At 36.1% G+C, this 21,255-nt stretch overlaps 1 protein-coding gene across 1 annotated transcript in view; it reads right to left on the reverse strand.

Moving 5' to 3' along the window:
* slc44a4 (solute carrier family 44 member 4) overlaps window positions 1-21,255 on the reverse strand; it is a 65,330-nt gene that overhangs the window by 11,722 nt on the left and 32,353 nt on the right. Inside the window, exons 2-10 of the mRNA XM_039768737.1 lie at window positions 16,361-16,409; window positions 15,969-16,042; window positions 15,736-15,814; window positions 11,732-11,831; window positions 11,435-11,563; window positions 11,126-11,186; window positions 6,486-6,597; window positions 6,294-6,377; window positions 742-854 (exon numbers count right to left, since the gene is read on the reverse strand). Coding sequence (XP_039624671.1) covers window positions 742-854; window positions 6,294-6,377; window positions 6,486-6,597; window positions 11,126-11,186; window positions 11,435-11,563; window positions 11,732-11,831; window positions 15,736-15,814; window positions 15,969-16,042; window positions 16,361-16,409 — 801 coding nt within the window. The remainder of the gene's footprint in view (window positions 1-741; window positions 855-6,293; window positions 6,378-6,485; window positions 6,598-11,125; window positions 11,187-11,434; window positions 11,564-11,731; window positions 11,832-15,735; window positions 15,815-15,968; window positions 16,043-16,360; window positions 16,410-21,255) is intronic.

Below are 21,255 nucleotides of genomic sequence, written 5' to 3' on the forward strand. Positions count from 1 at the left end.
AGTGGATTATAATTTGACTTTGTAACATAACTAAGAACTGAAAACATCACAGATCAGAAGAAGTGGCAAAAAAAAAAAAAGAAGAAAAAAAAGCAATAGAATACTGGAAAGTATGAAATTTCTTTTCGAGATGGCTCAAAAAATGTGAACTGTGTCATAAAGATGTAAATGGGGCCCTCACCACCTTGTGATCTTGAATGAGGTAAGCGTACAGCACAACTAATATGACTGAGCTGAAAGTTACTCAAGGAAATGATAGGAAATTTAAATAAATTTGCCTTTGCTTTTTTGAAAAACTGAATCCAATGGAAAGAAATAGTTGTAAGGAATTCTAAAGAATTTCAAAACTGCAAAGTAGATTTATTTTTCACTTGCAGAAATGAAAACTGATATAAGTTTTGATTATTCCAGAAGTACATAGAATTAATTTCATCAATAATTCTTTGCATTTATATAGCGCTCAGCAATTGCAGGTTAAGGGCCTTGTTCAAGGGCCCAACAGAGCAGAGTCCCTACTGGCATTTACGGGATTCGAACCGGCAATCTTCCGTTTACCAGTGCAGATCCCTAGCCTCAGAGCCACCACTCCACCTCAATAGTCCACAGTAATTACCTAAAGGCTCACTGTTAGGGGTATAGACCGGGATTATTTTTCTTATAAAGCATTCTCAAAATTAATATTTCACTGTTTTTACAGGTACCACCTCATGCTCTGGGTGCATCTATCTGATGAGATCTTACCATATGCGATGACTCCCAAAACTCCAATAATGAGAAGCCAGATGAGAATTTTCGCAGTGAAGCGTAGCAGTATCAGAAAGAGAAGACTGACGATCATGGCAATGAGCAAGCCACTTAAGGTGAGAAGAAAAAAAAATAGCATCATTACTAAAGAAATTAGATCTTGATTTTAATATTTAAAGAAATTAAACTCAAATAAGAATAATTATGTCATTAACCAAACTAGATGCTCAGAGACCTTGGAAAGTCTGTTAGGCAAGTCTGACTTTTGTTGCAGCACCTTATCTGACCAGTAGGTGACTGTCTAACACTACAAAAGTAGTATTTACTGTACTATACAATGGCATCCTGAACATATCAGACCATGCAGTCACTTGAAGGGGGGATGGGGAAACAGCCCTTACTCAGTGGCCTCAAATTCTATGGAAATGAGCATTTTATTTAATATATTATGTTCCCATGCTTCAAATAAGTCTCAAACTATTCAAATTGTATTTCTAAAAGGTAGTTTAAGAAACCTTTGTTCTTCTTATGACAGTTAAAACATAGTTTAGTTTATCTTAGTCTCAAAATGAAAGTCAGTATGCAAAAAGATCTTGCATGCTACAATCCCACAATGTTTGGATGATGTTCTACACAGAGACGTCAATGAACAGCAAACAAAAACTACTGAAAAAAAATTGTAGCACATTCTGGAATTTGCATACTACACAAGTAAACAGATAAGTGGCATGAATTAAACACTCTATGAATTGGAGACCAGAATACAGTATTGTACTGTATGTAGTGTTAGACTTGAGCATTTATGCATTTTTAAACAAAGATGATAGTATTACTGTAGCATATTATTTATTTTAGTTTAGTTTAAAAACCCAGGTTTGCTTTCCGGGTCCACCCTGCACGAGTTTCCTCCAGGTATTCTGGTTTCCTCCCACAGTCCAAAAAAATGCAGGTTAGGTGCATTGGCGATCCTCCATCGTCCCTAGTGTGTGCTTGGTGTGTGGGTGTGTGCGCGCCCTGCGGGGGGCTGGCACCCCACCCAGGGTTTGGTTCCTGCCTTGCGCCCTGTGTTGGCTGGGATTAGCTCCAGCAGACCCCTGTGACCTTGTAGTTAGGATATAGTGAGTTGGATAATGGATGGATGGATGGTTTATTTATTACTCTGTAATTAAGACCTAATACAGTTCAGGCCACAGGAAGCTGGAGTCCTATCTCGGCAGCACTGAGCATAGGGCAGGTAACAGCCATGGATAGGGTATCAATCTATCACTGGGCCCCACTCATGCATTCACCCTGGGACAAAATTGGAATTATCAATTAACATACATTTTTGGGGATGTGGGAGGAAAACTATTGGTATAAAGTGTAATATATAATCAAACAGCAAATAAAAAAGTCTAGATAGTGTATTCAATTTATCATTATAAAATACATATTGCAGGCTTAGCAGAATTTAATTAATTCTTTTTAGCTTCTTTTCTAATGCTCTTGTTATTTAAGACATCATTTACTAAAAAGCACTCAATTAGGGAACACTGAAGTTGCTGCTGCCCTTTAGGACTTTTAGTGCGGATAACTACTTGCAGTTAATTACCAACATTTGGATACAATTAAGAGTATAAACACCACAGAAGAAATTAAAAAGAAAATGACTAAACAGGGTAAAGCACTTAAAGTTACGGCACACATTTTATAAAAGTAAATACTGTACTACTGTACTTTACTAGTGAAAAATAATAGGAAAGGGTGAGCTAATTAAACATGAAATCACTTTAAAAAAAAAAAAAAAAAAATTAACAGTACAAAAGACTCACTAAACTTGAAAATTGTTTGGAACTAAAACCAGCAGCCACAGGGAACGGCAGACCAAACTTGACAGACACTGGTATATACAAAAATGTAATGTTTACACTGCCAGTCAAATGTTTTTTTTCAGTTTTATGGAAATGCATACAGTTTAATTTCTTAATGTTTAGTGAAATCAAGCCATAGAACAAACAAAAAAAAAATAGTCAGTGTGGAAGTCACCATCTCTGCCCCCAGCAAAAGAACCCTAACCCATTACACGTCCGTGTTTGACAGATGATGTCACACACACAGAGAAATCCTTCTTTCACCAACTCGATGGTATACAAACATCCTGTGTGATGAACCAAAGATTTCAAATTTTGATTCATTGGTGCATAACACTTTCTTACAGTCTACAGTAGTCCACAGCAGGTATTTCATGTGACATGGAAGCATTTCTTTCTTACTTTGTGCTTTAAGGAATGGCTTTCTTACTGCCAGTCAACTTGTCAAACCCACAGCACAAACTCCCTTCTTCACAGCAGAAACAGACTTGCTTTTAAGCTTTTGTGCTGTGGGGTGCCTAACACCACAAGCTGGTGACCCTCAGAAACTTGTCTTCTGACTGGATTGCGACTTTGAGTCAGCCAGATCTCTACCTAGTAGAGAATCTTCCAGTTTCCAATTGCCTTGGGATTTGGCAGGGCACCATACTCACTGATACTCTGATTTTTTTTTTGTAGTTCTCTAAATGAAGGGCCTACACTTCTTAGGGATTTTAATCTCTTTTCATTTGTTTATTGCCATTTTCTTGCAATTATCACTGGAATTTACAGCTTTCTACAGTGAAATATTGCCCAATTAGTACTTCAGAGGGTGAAGCAACACATTATGTTTCAAATCTGCTTCAAGACAGAAAGTTGTTAACACTAGAATTACCAGAGCCAACGAAAAAACTGATAATTCCGGCCCACCTTAAATACCTTCGTACTTCTCCATCAGTGTCTTTTGTCTTCTAAATGTGTCAATAAGCCCAAGCAGCCTGCTATACCATCCCCCCACTGCCTCAGAACAGGCTATAAATTCTCACCGTTCCTGCCTTGATTGATTATCTGGGAGTGAGCCTCCCAGAATTGTAAGGAGAAATAATTTGATATGTATTGTGTCTACAACAATCTATGTAAACACATCATTAAAACAAACGTTTTTCATGTTTTAGTAATAAACAACAAAATAAAAAAATGCAACAAACAAAAATAAAAGTAACAACAGCACAAAGTGAAGTATTACATTGCAACAGGTACACGTTATAAACGTAGAAAGGACAGTCCTTGGGTGTGTGGGAACTGTTAACATTTGAATCCGATGATTGCATATTGCACGGAACTGCCCTCTCTGTACTATTCTTTCCTCTGCATGTCCTGGAGTACAAAAGAAACAGCACCATGCACCCAAACTGGACACTGCCAAGATCGAAAAAAAGGGGGAGAGAGTGGGGGATGGTATAGCAGGCTGCTTAGGCTTATCCACACATTTAGAAAACAAAAGACACTGACGGAGAGGTGCGAAGGGATTTAAGGTGGGCTGGAATTATGAGTTTTTTCGTTGGCCCTGGTAATTCTTGTGTTAAGTAATCTACAGAAATTTGCTTCAACTTTCAAGGCTTAATTTACTTTGATTGCTGCAGAACATCTGTAGGTTGTAAGCTATTAGTTGTTCCCTGAAGGCGGCACACTTGTAATATTCCAAAATTTCCTCTTCTTTCAGGTTTTGCTTACCTAATCTTTAAATTTAAGTCTCTGGCTGTTTACTGCTTACTTTTTTACCACTTTAGGCCATTCATTGCATTTCAAATGTTTAAATATGAAGGAAAACCTGAAAAACTTAAGGTGTTCTAAACCTTTTGACCTGTAGTACATATTGCCACATCCTTCAAATAAAATTGTAACATACTGTATGTGTACTTTACATAAAGCTATAAAAAGTAATATCAACCAGTTCTGAGCACACTGTCACAAAGCATTTTAAATGGTGCAATGTATACATTTATAATGATACATAACGTTATTTAACAAACATGGGTGACTTGTGATTGGCAAGAAGGGAGACTAGTCGCCATTATCTCTAGAAGTCTGGAGCACAGTCAGATTTGTGGAGGATTGGTACTGACCGAGACAATACATCATCTTCATCTATCCCTCCAGTTGATTCCAATCAGTAAGGTGTTTTTAATACATCAATGGTGGGAAAAGTGAATGAACACATAAATGTGACATATGTGAACTGGGGTATCTCCTATGGCAAATTGGAATTTACCAGTTTATTCTGAGTTTATGAAAAAGTATATAATTAACAGAGTATTGCATAGATTTTCTGGGTTTAAAAAGCCAAACAATATAGATCAAAAAGCACACACAGTAAGTGAATGTTAATACAAACTAATATAGTTCTTTTAAAAAAATTATATACATTTTGTTTCCAAAGTGTCTGATAATTATTTTAATCCAAAGTACAGATAATTTATAAAGTTGGACAGACAGTTTTGAAGAGAATTTTACATAGATGAATTTTACAACTCGTAAAAAGGGAAGAATTAATAGTGTGTTACATTAATATTGTTAATAAATTCACTGTTTTTCTAGATTTCAACATTACATATGATTTCCCACTCCGCATTCAATTTTGCTAATAACTTACAGCAGTTCAATACTCTTTGGTAGTTATTTACATGCTTGTATCCATTACATAAAATCAAAGTCTACCACTACCACCTACCATCGCCATAACTTCAAACTACATCCTACAGTTAATATCTTATCCAAAACACAAGCCTGCTGGAAGGGTTATGCTGAAACACTGAAAAGGAGTGTCTTTGTTCTATTCATTTCTTTCCGTTAGGCTTACATGCACAATTGTTTAATAGAGAAAGCAAGTCCCTTGCAACTAAAAATAATCTGCAAATTTGAATATATAATGCATGTCAGAAAGTAAAGTCTTCTTTTGCCAAGGTTAATGAGGTGTGGCGTCCCAATGTGAATACAAACCAAATGCAATGATGTACGTACGTATGTACAATTTGTATTACTGTTTGTTAATGTGTAAAGTTTTCAAAGGGGGAAAAAAATGAAATTTCATACACTGGTACTTATTGAATATTAAATTATTAATACTATGGCAATTCAACATTTTTAATAATACCAAAAATGTACTGCTGTCCATTCTTCATGATTTACTTGTAAATCATTCTTATTTTCAAATACAAGTTTATGAAGGTCATTCGTCCTACTACAGCTTGTAAAGACCACCAGAAATCTAACTAATCGAGCAATCCTAAGGGATTGTGTTAAAAAAAATTACTTTAAAAACTTTAGTTCCTTCACATTTCCCTCACATACAATCTTTTTGTTCAACCCACTGAATTAAAGCTGAAAGTCTGCACTTCAACTGCATCTGAGTTGTTTCATTTAAAATTCATTATGGTAATGTACAGAACCAAAATTAGAAAAAAGTTGTCTCTGTCCAAATATGTATGGACCTAACTGTAAATACTGTATGTCAATTAGTTTAGATGAGGAAAAAGTGAATATGGACTATCCAACTCAAGTATTATTCTGAAGGAGGATGCACTTCAATTGATGAAAACAACTAATTCATTTTAACAGAATAAGTAGAACATGTAAAAGAAAATGTAAAACCTCATCCTTTGTTTTCAGCATAACAGAATTACTACAATCGAGACTTTTAATACACTCACAAACACTTACATTAGAATCCAGTACCAGGACAGAGCAAAGTCAGCAAAAATCTTCATGCTAATGTCTTGGAGGTTCATTCCACTTACTAGGTTACTATAAATTAAGAAACATAAGGAAAACGAAAATTAAATTTAACTCCCTTGCATATAATAAATATTTTGACATGAAATTTTATAGTTAAATGATAATGCAAAATCTCACCTTGTTGCATTTTTAATCAAGTTCCCTGTATTATTGGTTGATAATCCATTAAGTGAGAAGTTACTTGGAATACTGTTCAGCTCCCCAAAACTTGGAAGGCACCGATTCAAAACTGAGAAAGGAAAATTAATTTATTACTACAGGACACACATATAAAGCCAAATTTCTCTGAAGTCTTTAACAATCATTCAGTCCTAATTATGCAAAAAATTATACAGGCTGCCTTGTTACATTTAAAGTATAATTTTTTGTTTATGAGGAAATGTCTAAAATATGCTCAGAAACTGTTGGACATTATTAAAACTGCCCTTAACAACTAAGAATGCCGAACCTCTGCTAACCGTCAGGGTACTTTCAGTTTTGAGGAGTGCCAACTTCACATTAAATTTGCTGATTGATTCCTCCCTAGATAGGTAGGGGAGGAGGGCTGCCATATTTAATTCAAGTAAGATGCAACACTGCTTGTCTGACTAAGTTGTAACTCCATCGATGTAATATAATGTATACAACCAATACAAGCTTAAATTTAAAAAACTAGAAGTTATTCCCCTCAAAAAGAAAACGGTCTATAAAATGTACTCAGTAATTTTTGCTTTTTACAGAAACTAAACTAAGTAATTGAAATCTACTACAGACCACAGTAAACCTCAGTACATTACACCGCATATAGCTACCACACACTATCATTTCAATTCTGTATCCTTCAATGGGAAAATGCTAAGCACTGCCACAAATCTCCCAGTTTTACAGGTTAAGTGATTACAAAATTAATTATAAAGGTGTTAAAGTATAAAGGTGTTCACCGGAGGCCTTGCAGTGTGATGAAATATGAAGAATTCATACTATAAAAATGTTATTTGTGCAAAATAGAATATCACTTTTAATTGTATAGTAATTTAATACTATTAAATCCATACCAATTGCAAACTTCCCTTCTCTCTTATTTTAAAACATTTTAACAACACAGATACTTCATCGTGCACGTATACAGGTTTGAATGGAAGTGCATTAGCTGTAGAACTAGAGGCTTCATTGTCATTTGCAACTCATTGTTAATTGAGGGCTAGTTAAGAAAACAGGCCACAATTAAAACCATAATCCAGGTATTTAAAATTAAAATAGACAATTAATGGTTCTGAATTATACCAAGCAAGTTAACTAAACCTAAGCCTAAAGAATATTGCTTTATTAGTAAATAAATGGGTGCTCATTAAGAAACTGGTTAAAGTGGAAACCTGCAGCAATGGCAGACCTCCAGGACCCTAACTGAGAACCCGTGATATACAGGACATATTTCCATGGAAAAATTAATTCAAAAGCATGTGTGGTGCTAAAATAGTAAATCAGGAAATTTGTTAAAGCTTTCTTTAAATGGTACTTTTTATTTGGAATATATTCTAAAAGAAATCCAGAATTCAAGGACCACCAACTTAAGCTGCTTTTTGTCTGCAAACAGCCTCAGATATGCTTCTAAACTGGCAGCATGCATACTTCATTTATCTTCACCACAGCAAATAAGGATGCGCAATATTCTTTAATATTTAACATAGGTTAGAAATTAATACATCACTTGTTACTTATGAACAGTACAACTACAGACTGTCTGGAATGAAATTTAAATGAGATTTCTGGAATCTGTAACACAGTTTGAGGTATGGCCAGCCCATGTAAAGGTCACACTTTGAGATTACATAACATGGATCATGTAGACCACCAGACCATTACTACCCTGGTAGGGGCACTGGTCCCTCACCTCTCTAATTCTACAGATAAGCAGATAGTCTGTGCTGTCTACTTTTGCGCTCCTTCATTATATACATAGAAAACAGAAGCACTAGAGAACAGACAGCTAACTAAGAGTATAGATTGTTTACAACTCTTTGTTCTTTCATTATTAACGTACGCCCATTTAAGCCATCAAAGCAGCTAGAGTCTTTGTGTTTTGGTGCTAAAGATGAACTTCCCCAGTGATTCCTATGACAAGCATTGACTACAGAGCACAATATCTACTAGGAGATAGTTAAAAATGAAAGTGTGGACACTTTTGGTGGTTTAGGTCTAACTGCAATACAAAAGACTTTTGTAAATCCTGCCTGTTTAGTGGACAGAGAGGGAAGCTGGTTCTACCAGATATTCAGTACTCCATCAGGAGTAGTATCTTTAAGTGGTAAATATATAACTTTTTGTGCAGGTCAGAGTTTGGAACAATTGCTTGAAGTGACCAGAAATTTTCCTGTGCAGTCACCGACACCATCTACAGCTTTTTTTTACTTGTACAAACTTGTTCTGTGCTGTCACTACAATAGGTGACCTTATCAACAGAATGCAAAAATTTTTTCTTCTGACTCACCCTCTTTCCTCAGGGTTGCATTTGCAGGACTGTTAATGCAAACAGCTGACCTTTCAGACTAATGTGTTCTTTACACTTTAGAAGCTTTGACACAATGTTTCACACATGAACAAAACAAGAATTATTTCACTGTAAGGCAATGCTGCCAAGCAACAACAACTTGCAGTGGCTGACCGTGTTGTGCTTTATAAAAAATGGAGGACTATATTGTGCCTAATGTAACACTTGTCCTTAAAAAGACATAAGACATGATTACTCTTAAAAGGATGAATAGAAAAGCAATGCCCTTAAAATAACAGCTGGCAAGAGCTTGTTTTTAAAAGGGCAATTCAAAAATGCAACCATGAGACAAAGTGTTGTGCAAAAGAGTTCCCAAAAAGGCAGGCAAAGTCAGTAACTAGGAAAACAATGCTAAAACACGGATTAGCAAAAATCAAAGTCAAAAAACAAAAGGCAATGGTCAAGAATACATGAAATAAATTAATAAAATAAGTTCAAGGCAATTCATGGGTCATTAAGAGATCCCAAAACTAAGATGCCATCTTTACTATGCCACCCTGTTTTAGAGGTGTGTTGATGATGTCACATGTGGATCAACATTGGTCATGTGACTGGCATATCATAATTAAAACATTTCAAAATATGGAATCTAGAAACTCACAAGAGAGTAAAGGTTTTAATTAATAAAATGTGTTTTTTTGCCGGCACTCTCTCAGTGTATCACATTGTCTAATTTGTTAAAATTGTCAATACATACAACTGTTTAGCATCTTGCTTTCTTTAGTATTTACACAATCTGACTAATAAATTAGGACTGCTGAGAAAACTCTAGCTATATACTGTAAAAAAATTAATGAGGCTCATAAACATTTTGGAAATATCAAATGAAGGCCAAATTACAAAAGGCATGAATCATTAGCGACCTTATCACTTTAAAATATTCAAAAAAGTTTTGGGGAAAAAAAAGCAACCTGATTAAGCTATGCTAGAATTTAGCACCACTTCAGCAAATAAACATAATGGAAATGTGCAGTACAAACATTACTTTGTTAGTAAAGGTCTTCTGTAGAGCTAAATATTGCAAGACAGTAGGTTCACTAGCATGAATTTACTTTAATATTCAGATAATTTCTAAAATATTAAAACAACAAAACTGGTATTTTATTTTAAAAGTACAACAGATGTAAATTAAAGACATCTAGGCTATATTGTTTTAGTGCCAATTAAAATAAAATGTAAAAAAATATTGCGGTCTTAAAAAAAAAAAAAAAAAAAGGGTTTTCATTAAGGATGTCATTTCTTTTTTTTTACAATTTTTGTTGCATAAAACCTAAAAATAACATGAGTAGCATCAGACAATTAGCATACATGTCGCTGGAAAAGAACTACATATGTTTTATACTTTAATAGACTTTTTTCACATGCACCAAAGCAAGCCAGTGTTCCCAGCAACCCACAATAAAGAAACACCAAAATAATTTAATACAGAGGAACCTGAATCACAGAGCTGATGGGGAGTGTTAGTGCACACACAGGATAGTAGAGTGGGTGGCATAACCAACAAAGCATGAGGTCCCAATGTATTAAGTAGTGCTGAATACTCCTAAACTAACCCTTCAAATCCCTAAAAATACTTTGTGGATATTACTGATGAGAAAGTAATTGACATAACAATGAAGAACCAGGACTATGTGCACAGCAAACTTTTACCTACAATAACGTGTAAAGAATTATTACATCAAGTCACACAAAATTTTTTGTGTACCTGCTTAAATTTTCAAAAAAATATATTTAAAGAAATTTGTGGCATATAAACGGGCAGTCTATTAAAGTATACAACAGGTGTGCTGGTAACACTTGAAGAAAGGCCCAAGGTCAGGTATAGGACATATTCTGGACCCCCTGCAGGTAATAGCAAAGGAGAGATTTAAAACAAAACTGAGTGTTATTATGAACAAAGTTGCACATCCTCTCTCCGACACACAGAGTACTTTCAGCCAACAAATTATTCAGCAGAAGTGTGTCGAGAAATGAAGTGGGGCTCCTTTATACCAACAGCAATACGTCTCGATAATGCTTCACTATGTGACAGCCAAGTCAGACATTTTCTTTCTTTTTAATTTTCTTGCTTTATAGTCATTTTGGTGTGTGTTCAGACCAAAGTGTTTGTGTGCATTTATTTATGGATTTATTTATTTATTTACTTATCTACCGATTTAATAAGTATTTATTTAAAGAGCTTCTGCAAAAAGCCAAATTTCCCATGGGGATAAATATTTATCTAACTCACCTGGAGTACTGGGGACGTAGTAAAAAGGACACAGCTCTTTTGCCAAAATATCTTTTGCTGACTGAAATGTAGAGGCAGAAATCAATATACTGTAAGCATATATAAATAGCAATTCAAAAAATACATCGATTCTTACATAAAGTTAATATACTCAATTTTTCTATGGAGTGATATCCAGCAAACCTAATTCTATATTACAGAAAAACAACAAGAGCATTGGAACTTGAATTCCACACTGATACTCCTGGAGACTGGAAGGTGACAGATCATGTGCATTGGACCAACACATTCAAAAATTATAGGACTTACTAGACTTGTAGTAGTTAAGTTTATAGATGGGTTGCAGTATGTTTGATTGAAAGTACTCTGAACATTTGCAGTAGCGAGGGCTGCTACATTCACAATACCAAAAGAACTAGGACAGGAAGCAACACACACCTGTATATAAATACAGATAAAAAAGAAAGAGCAAAAAGTGATAAATTAAGCACTTCAAGGGTTCAAATTACCTTCTACAACAATTTGCAAAATTGTGCAAGTAAATGTACCGTAATTGACCATGTTACAGTACTGCACTCTAACCTAAGGCTTTAGAAGATAACTTACTTGTGTGGTTGGACACTGAAAACCATTCAGTGCTGCTGCCATGATGTTGGTTGCAGAGATGCACTTCAAGATATCAAAATAAAATGCATATGGCTTCCCTCTAAATAAAAGTAGACTTAGTTATACATTGTAGAATAAAAAGTAGTTAATATTAAGTATGCTACAAAAGATTTTTTGCTGAATTACAGTAAGTGCTGCAGAGTTTTTGACACAGTACAGTTGAAACAAAATTGACAAAGTGGTGATCCAAACTCTACTACAGAACTGCACACAGAGGCACCACACAATATTTTGCATATCCAAGTGAAGGAATAGTGCAAAGTGAGACCTGACATACAGCTGAACTTACAGGCAGCTGTTAAAATATCTCTGATAAACCCTTCTTCCCCAATTACAGGTAATAGGTATGCATTTATTGCTGGTCACATTATAAACACAGATGCAATACTGTTTAACTATCTTAGGGCCCCCCATGAAAAATTATTTTCAAAACTAAATAATTAGGAGGGTAAGTGTTTACTAGCTTGTGAAAACACGAACACATTTTAATGAATACAAATAAACATTAATACCATAACAACGAAGAATTTCTTGTCTGATAGCTACAATACTACAGGGTTTGATCCCAAAATCTAGCCTCAAGGAACTCCAGTGATTCCAGTGTATTTATTATAATTCACCAACAGCATGTTGGAAGCAAAGTAATGAGATGATGATGATAGCGGTCTACATAAATGGTAATACTGGGTGGTTACCATAGATGCTGGAATGCCTCACGGTGAGGTTCAGAAATGGCCAAATTATAAAAGTCACCCAGAAAAGTGCAAATGCAAAAGAACCATTTTATGAGGTTGATAATTGTTTTAGTGATCAGAAAGTCAAATAGCCTATCAGAAGGGGCATTCAAAGAATTAGTCAAAAGCAAGCCAAAGACAAACAATGTCCAGAAGAAAAATATTTCACCACAGTAAAACAAAGATGTAATTCAAAGTCCTTTAACAAAAACAAGTCAAAACCAAAGGTTTATCCTAAATAGTCTATGTTTAGGAAGGGGCTTTAGTCCGAAAGGAATTTTTTTTTGCATTACAATGTTTTGAAATTAAATTTGGATTCAGTCTGTGTCTGGTAACATCTGTAATAAAGGCAGCATTATGAGAATATGTGTCACAATGTTGTCTGATTAGGTGATGGCAACAGACACCATTGCTAACAATATAGCAGTGCCCATGAATAACAAACCACAAAATGGCACACTGGGCTGACATAAATTTTTTACTAATCTGATTTTTCCTTAAGTGGCTAGCTAACTAGTTTACCTAAAAATTATACAAAATAACAAAATGCATTTTTGATATCTAACACACTTTGAGAAATATAAAAATCATAATTTTACATCAAAAAAGCTATGGGCAAGGAGCAAAAGCACATCAATTTTATTTTGTTGATATGATGCTCAACCTGCCATCAAGAAATCTGAAAAATCTGGGCAAGCTGTAATCAGTAATGGCAATAATATACCTAAAAAAAAAAAAAAATTGTCACTGTCTGACGAACAGTAATTAAATATTCATTTCTTAAACAGCACTTTGACTAAAGTGAATAGATTCATTTTTGCATTCTGTGTGAGACTTCACATAAATGACTTGCTTTAAAAACAGATACTCGGTACTTTTTATTGTATCAATGTCTATTTGCATTTATTCTAATATTATACAGTCCCTTAATAAGTAAATACATTTTTTTGCCTAGATAACTAACTTTACGAATAATTTTCCTGAGTAACCTAAAACTTTTGCACAGTACTGTAAAATCAGAAGAAAAATTAGTTGCAAGGTCTTTTTTCACACCCACAAGCAGAGGCATTTTCTCATAAAGTAGAAGTCAGTACACATTAAAAATATCATATCCCTCAAAGTCCTGTTTTATACAAGGTATTTTGAAGGTTGCTTAAAAGGATGGAAATAAACATACTATGTTGGCATTGAAATAAATGTTCCATGTAACCCTTTTAACTTTCAGCTGCTTGCCACTATCTTTTGGCTTTAACAGCTGTTATCTGGGAGTTCCCCGATTAGCTGGCTACCCACCAAATTTTTCTTTTATTTTGTGCTGTTTAGCTTGGTAAAAAATTCTTAAGACTGGACAGCATTTCTGACTCCAGCCTTGTCAGCTTTTACAACGCATACAGGATTGGTAAGCATATGCTGACTGTAGATCTGGCACAGAGGTGACAAAGAGATAATGTAGAAATATTCACCATTTCAGACTCGTCAGGATGATCTAAGTCATTTCGTGGGTACATGGCACATAAAAGTTCCAGGTACAGTAACTAGAAGTTGATTCCAATGATCATTAAAATGACTGTGATTATTAATATATATCATCCAAAGAGTAAAGATAGTGAGCAGCAAATGTGAAGCAATGCATTTCTTGTTTTTAAAAGACTGGTAAAATGCACTCAAAGCACAAAGACTAATTCATGACCAACTAAATTATGGAAGAACAACTGAAAAAAAAAAATAACTGTTGCAAAGACAAAGTTGCAATGATGCAAAGATATACAATACAGGTTTTGGAGAGAAAAACATTTCTCAAAGAACTGATAACTGGTTTTGATCAGGGGGAGAGAGTTTTACTCAGAACACCAACTAAAAGATGAAATTCATCCTCCAGTTGAAAACATTTATCTAAACTTACAGTGATCACATTTACTTTTATAACTCCTGTCATGCTTGCACAAAATTAAAAATAAAAGCAGTCATTGACACATTGGACTAAACCTAAAAGCTCAAAAATGCATCAACTTGTTTGTCATGTATACAAATTTATCCTTGAGTAAAAGATGGTAATGCCTATTTGAGCAGCTTGCAAAAAATCAAATAAGTCTATCATGCCTTGCAGTATTAGGTCAGGCAGGTTCTTACTTAGCAGAGCTACAATTTAGGTTTTCACAGAAACCTCTGAATTATGAAAAACCACTTTACAAAATACTATACATACTACTAGTGAAAACACTCAATCATCCTTGTGATCTTTTTGACTTTGCTGCAGTCTATGGAACGGGATAGGCTAGATATTTGGGTCATAGCTGGATGTTGGTGATATGCCGACAAATTCAGAGTCATTTGCACAACTAGTATTCCTCGTGGTATGGTACAGTCAACACGTCACGGGTGCTGCTTACATCTTACTATCTTGAACATCACAGTTCAAGGAAAGATTGCGAAATAGTTGGAAAAGCCCCAAAAGATCAAAAGTTAATTTCCTTTGAATGTGAAACACAATGATAAAAGGTTAGATAAATTGCTTTATTGAACAATATTTAAGAAAAGCAAAATCTCGAAAAAACTGGTTTTGATGATGGAGCAAAAATGGAGAGCTTTTTTGGGGCAAGGGAACAAAAAGAAAAAAGAAAAAAATTAAACACCCAATTGGAAGGTAAGGCATTAGCTCAGGAAAAGGGAGAGTCTTTATTGACCTTTAAACTGTTTCCAAATGTTCATGTGAGAACCACTCTGTTCAAATTATTGCAGCTTCACTACCACCTGACAGCAGTACCTCTTTTACTGAACATGGCATGAAGTGTCTGGTGGTAAACTGGCTGCAGTGCATTTTCCTATTTAAAGAGGAAGTCAGTTTTATAGACATTTCAAACTGTTTGCCCTGCAAAACATATACACCTCTACCCATGTTTGTGAAAACTATTGACCCATCTGCTTGTAGACTTAAACATATTTGAGTCTCTCATTGGGTTGTAATGGCGTTTTCTTCACATAAACATGTATGAGAAGATGACATTTGACCCAATGCACCACAAACTGAACAGGCAAATTCCTATTTTGTAACAAATGCAAAATCTGATCTTTCCATGAAATGAAGCCATAGCAATATTATTTAACTTAAGTTGTGCTGTTGGTTGTGTACTAATACTTTTCTGCCAATTTACCAAGCACATTTTCTACTGTTCATGGTAAATTATAACATAATTTAAAATCAGTTCTTACGTGTTTGCTCCAAAGCCACAGTAGACACCTGTGGAGTTTCGTGGATAGACCACCTGTCGAGGGTCTCCATACAGCCAGGCTAGAGAAAGAAAGAAAAAAAAAAGAAACAATTCAAGTAAAAGTCACTAGCTTCTCATGACATTCTGCTTCGACTGACACCAGCTTTTAGCCAGCATATAATCAGCCTCTCAAACATCTAATAAAAATGGTTTCCATTGAGTCTAAATGCTTACCAAGAATTCCCACCACTATATACCCAAGGATAAATGCCATGAAAAGGATGCAGCAGATAATGTCTGTGCAGCTCCTAAGGGGGAAACAAAATATGGCTTAAACCTCATAATTCTCTATTACATACCCTCATTAAACATAAGATACTAATAGAGACTGGTTGATATTTGAACTGAAATTTCAAAAATTATTTACGATTATCAAATGTTAAATTATTTTTAAAAAAAGTTTCTTGTACTAGCTCTTGATTTTTCATTTATTCATAGAAATACACATCAATAGAGTTAATGTGCTATAAAAGTACAGATACAATGTTATATGTAAACGTTTAAGAATTTACTTATCAGTTTATTAAACAGCCCTTGTCATTTGTGACTGAGAATGGCTCACATACCTGTTGTGGATCGGTCCATTGAAGGATGGATCATATTTGGCTGGCTCACCTATAAATGAGCAAAATAGGGGGTCTGAATGAGTAGCTCTCTTTACATGCATGGTTTAAACTTACAATACAACATTTATTGTTCTTTATCATCGCATTTAAAATGCAATTTCAAAACTCTCCAACATCCTAGATCTTCTCTCACTGAAAAAAGATAAACTGCAGATAAACATGTTCATTTATATGAATGAAACAAACAATCTATCCTTCATAACTTCACCTTCCATAGAACTGACAGACCCGTTAATCACTAATCGTCCAAACCAATGGAAACCCTAAAAATGGATAATACTGATTACTTGCATCAAAGAATAAGTTAGCGGCTGTTCCATTCGCCATCTGCTTTTATTTCAACTTTATTATTATAGTCAAGCTGGAATTAAAATGGATTGCATTCCATTTCTAAAACCAATGTGGAAACTGAAAACAGTAGAGAGCTATGGAGTTACTGTATACCAGAAAAATAGATGAGTGTCAAACTTGTTTGAACTGAAAAGAAATAACAAAAAGTATAAGGAAGGCTTGCCGTAGAACATATGTGCATTCTACTTCTGAGGACTCTGAGGAAAACAGTCTACTTTTTTCTGTTATGAATAGCCTAATAACTACTCTATGCTTTCTTCCTCTCTGGAATGCTTCAGAGACTGACTGCGCTACTGTCAGAGCATTTGGCAAAACACAGGCCTAAAAACAGCTGCTCTTCATTAAAGGAATTAACAGACTGCACATTTTAACAAAACCCTTAGCAGTTTCTGCATAATCAGATCAGATCCAACTCTTGTTGGACCCTAGCACTCCACAGACAGACATCAGGCTACAAATATCATTAAATAAGGCAAGAGAATCCCCCTTTTATATACAGTAATTCTCTTTGTTCTCTTGCTTAATAGAGTACTGTAAAGTGGTCTGCTAGGGTAAGCTGCAGCGAAACTCTGGAAGTTGCCAAAGGAAACATTGATCAGGGGGAGAGAGTTTTACTCAGAACACCAACTAAAAGATGAAATTCATCCTCCAGTTGAAAACATTTATCTAAACTTACTTTGATCACATTTACTTTTATAACTCCTGTCATGCTTGCTCAAAATTAAAAATAAAAGCTGTCACTGACACATTGGACTAAACCTAAAAGCTCAAAAATGCATCAACTTGTTTGTCATGTATACAAATTTATCTTTGAGTAAAAGATGGTAATGCCTATTTGAGCAGCTTGCAAAAAATCAAATAAGTCTATCATGCCTTGCAGTATTAGGTCAGGCAGGCCCTTACTAAGCAGACCTACAATTTAGGTTTTTTGTTAGGCACTTACAGAAACAATTGAGCTATATGTGGCACCTAGTTTAATTCTTGGTACATGAGCCCTGACAGAAAAGAAAGGTAAAGAAGGAACAAAGATGACTGAAGAAAAATTACTTGTCAATGTTCATGACTTTTGAAGAAAATAAAAAAACACAAAAAAAGAAAAGTACCTGGATCAATTGTAAGAGGAAATTAAATATTTAAAAAAAAAAAAGGGCTCTCCAGTCTCCATAATACATCACGTCATTGAGTCTTGTCTGGTTTACAAAGTCACAAACTTAGCATAAAAGAAAAGTCAGATCAACAAGCGGAGAACATGATAATAAATTAGAGAGAAAAAAAACAAGAGAATATAAAAATTCTAGAAAAAAAAAGGAATTTTAAGAACAAACAATACATCCTCTCTATGATCCAATGTCCTATTTAGATAAAAACAGCAGCAACATGCTGTTAATTTGATTGATTGGAAAGTAAACTAGCATAGTAGACCTGGAATGACAAGTTTGCAGAATGTTATAGAAAATTATAGTTTATGTCTGGAATATTTAGGCATCATTCATATTGCCTAGAGGAAGAGGACTTCTTAGAAAGAGCTGAAATACCCAACAAGCAAGCACTTTATAAGTATTAACGCCAGGACTAAATACATATGAAAGAATAATTTAGAATGACAGGCCTTTCAAAAGGAAAATACTGTCATGGTGTTCAGCAACACCTTTTTTGGTATGTGTCAAAACATCAGAAGGTTCACGTTTACTATAAGAGACATTCAGCATACTGGACTGTATTTATGCTAGTTCAGAGGACACATGTCCCTTTTCGTTTGCTTTCTTTGTAAATCAAACCCTTTTAAAATATGCTGTTAGGTTTTTTTCCTCTAAATGGATTCAAAATCTGACTGTGCAGATCATGGAAAACCAACTCTGTGCTACTAGGTCATGCTTGGCAATTTCTTTATTTGGATCATGCAAAAACTGTTAATAGCTTTCCGAAGTTCTGCAGTAACAAATTACCTAAACACAAGGGCTGGGGGTTGAATCATAAAACTGAGGATCAGACAAGTTTTAGAGTTGTAGCAGCAATATTGGACATGAAAGTTAAACAAATCAGATACCCTCTCCATCTTCTTTAGGTGCCCAGGAGACATATAGTGCATGATTAATCTGAAAAGGTGCCACTCTACAATAATTTATGATTAAATATTTTAGCTGCATACAGGTCAGGTCAAGGAGCATGTACTAGTACAGCACATTTCCACAGCCACCACATGACGAAACAGCTTGGAATCCTGGTTGCCAACTCCCCCTACCCAGGCAGACATGCGGTCTAGTCCCACCCCCAAGAAATGACCATTAATCTGCCACAACCAGGTGCTAACATGGGTGTCCCCTTGGTCTGGTCTAGCCGCTCGGGTCTTCAACAATGAAGATTCTGTGAGCGGGATCATTCTTGGGGAATCGCACCACATGGCTGTGGTGCCGTAACTACCGCACACCACAATGCAGGTAATGTGCCTCATTCGGGACTCTGTGAGCAACCACTTGTTTGACACAAAGTCAAACCAGTATTTCATAAAAATTCTCAGAAGAGACACGCTACCAAAGGTGTCCAGTCTTCATTTCAGGTCACTAGAAAGTGTCCATGTCTCGCCACCATATAGCAAAACAGGAAGAACCAGGTCTCTAAAGACTTTGACCTTCATCCTTTTGCAGAGATATCGGGAGCGCCACACATTCCTTTACAGTAAGTTCATGACAACACCCCATTCTCTCCCAATCCATCTACTGACTTAATAGGAAAAGCCACCAAAGACATGAATGTTGCTGCTGAGGTAAGTAAACAAGCACTACTGATGGCTGTGCCCAAAAGCTAATTAAAGGCCTGGATCTTGTTTTTTTTTATCCAGGACACTCGCAAGCCCAGGCACTCAGACTCCTTACACACTCTCTTAAGATCTCTGATCAGAGCCTCCATTGACTTTGTGAAGATCAAAACATCATTAGCAAAGTCAAGATCAGTGAATCCTTTTTCACCAACAGATGCCCCACAGCCACTAGACCACATGACCCTGCCCAACACCCAGTCCATGGAAGTATTGAACAGAGTAGGAGCAAGAACACAACCCCGACAAACCCCAGAATCAACTTGGAGAAATGCAGAGGTTCTGCCTCCACTCTGCACAGCACTCACAGTACCAGTGTCCAGGTTGGCCATGATATCCAGAAACCTCGGGGGGGGGGATTATTCCAATCCAGGAATGAAACGCATTCTTTTGGGAACAACAACACAACCCTCAGCACCCTTCAGGGTCTTGTCATGGAAGGTCTCCCACATCATATCAGGATTACAGTCACACCTAAGTCACATAAACTATGTGCAATCTCATTAGAAACAGCCTGATCTTGGAGTCTGGCCAGGTCCAGACTCATTCTCTTAGTCCAAGTCTACTGGACCCAAGGCAGATCTTCAGAGTAACAACAAAAAGCCTGTGGTCAGAATTCACAAACTGGGCACTTCTGTAGTCCCTGCAGTTTGTAAAAGCATCCAGCATCTGCCCACGAGGATGTGATTGATCTCCTTCATCACACCACCAGTATTGGAGTACCAAGTCCAACAATGCAGCTCAGGGTGCTGAAACCAGGATTCAGCTATTCACACAGCCCCTAACCTCTTGCAAATTCAAGAACAGAATGTCTCCCTCACCAAGACATCACTCACTGTGGTTGGAGCATACACTGAGACAACAGATAAGGCACCAGAGAGTGCTTTAACCCGAGTCTCATAATATGCTCTTTGAAAGGAGTGACATCGGATACCATCGGAAGAAGCAGATCTGCCACAGTAACGCCTACTCCCCCAGAGTGTGACAGCTATCAGAGTGACCAGACCAATTAAAAGTGTACTTACCTATAAAGATCTGGCCAGTCCCAGATCTGTGCACCTCAGAGAGTGCCACTACGGAAATGTGGAGTTTACGAAGCTCCTCAAGCAGCAGACAAGACGTTCCATGAGCCTACTTGGATGGTTCGCCTCAAACTGGGACTTGAGTGTTTACAGTGGCTGAAGTGCCAATCCTGCCAATAACCACCAAATTTTCGTAGCAAGTTGGAGGACCATTTGCAGGGTGCATGAAGTTTCATGTCATACTCAGAACACATAATACATTTTTTCTAAAGGCTGTATAGCAGGTTTTTGCAAAAATTCATGACAACTCATTTTAAATGTACTGGCTACATTACATGACTATTTGTCATGAGGCATGTCAAATTTGCCAATCTCACTGCTGTACCATATCAAACTACATGACTGAAAATTGTGACGCATGTCACTTTTACCAACTGAACGGGGCATCAGCTCATTGCAAGGTGAATACGAGCACACACATACGCTAGCATCCTTTTAGCATCCTCAAACCTGCTTGTCCATGGAAGGAAACTGGAGCACACTGTGGAAACCCACCAAGAAAACATGCAAAATCCAAACAGGGTACACCAAGAACATCACTAAACTCGAGGCAGCAGCACTACCGCTCTACCACCGTGCCGCCACTA

Source organism: Polypterus senegalus, chromosome 11, assembly GCF_016835505.1.
Source record: "Polypterus senegalus isolate Bchr_013 chromosome 11, ASM1683550v1, whole genome shotgun sequence".
NCBI lineage: Eukaryota > Metazoa > Chordata > Cladistia > Polypteriformes > Polypteridae > Polypterus > Polypterus senegalus.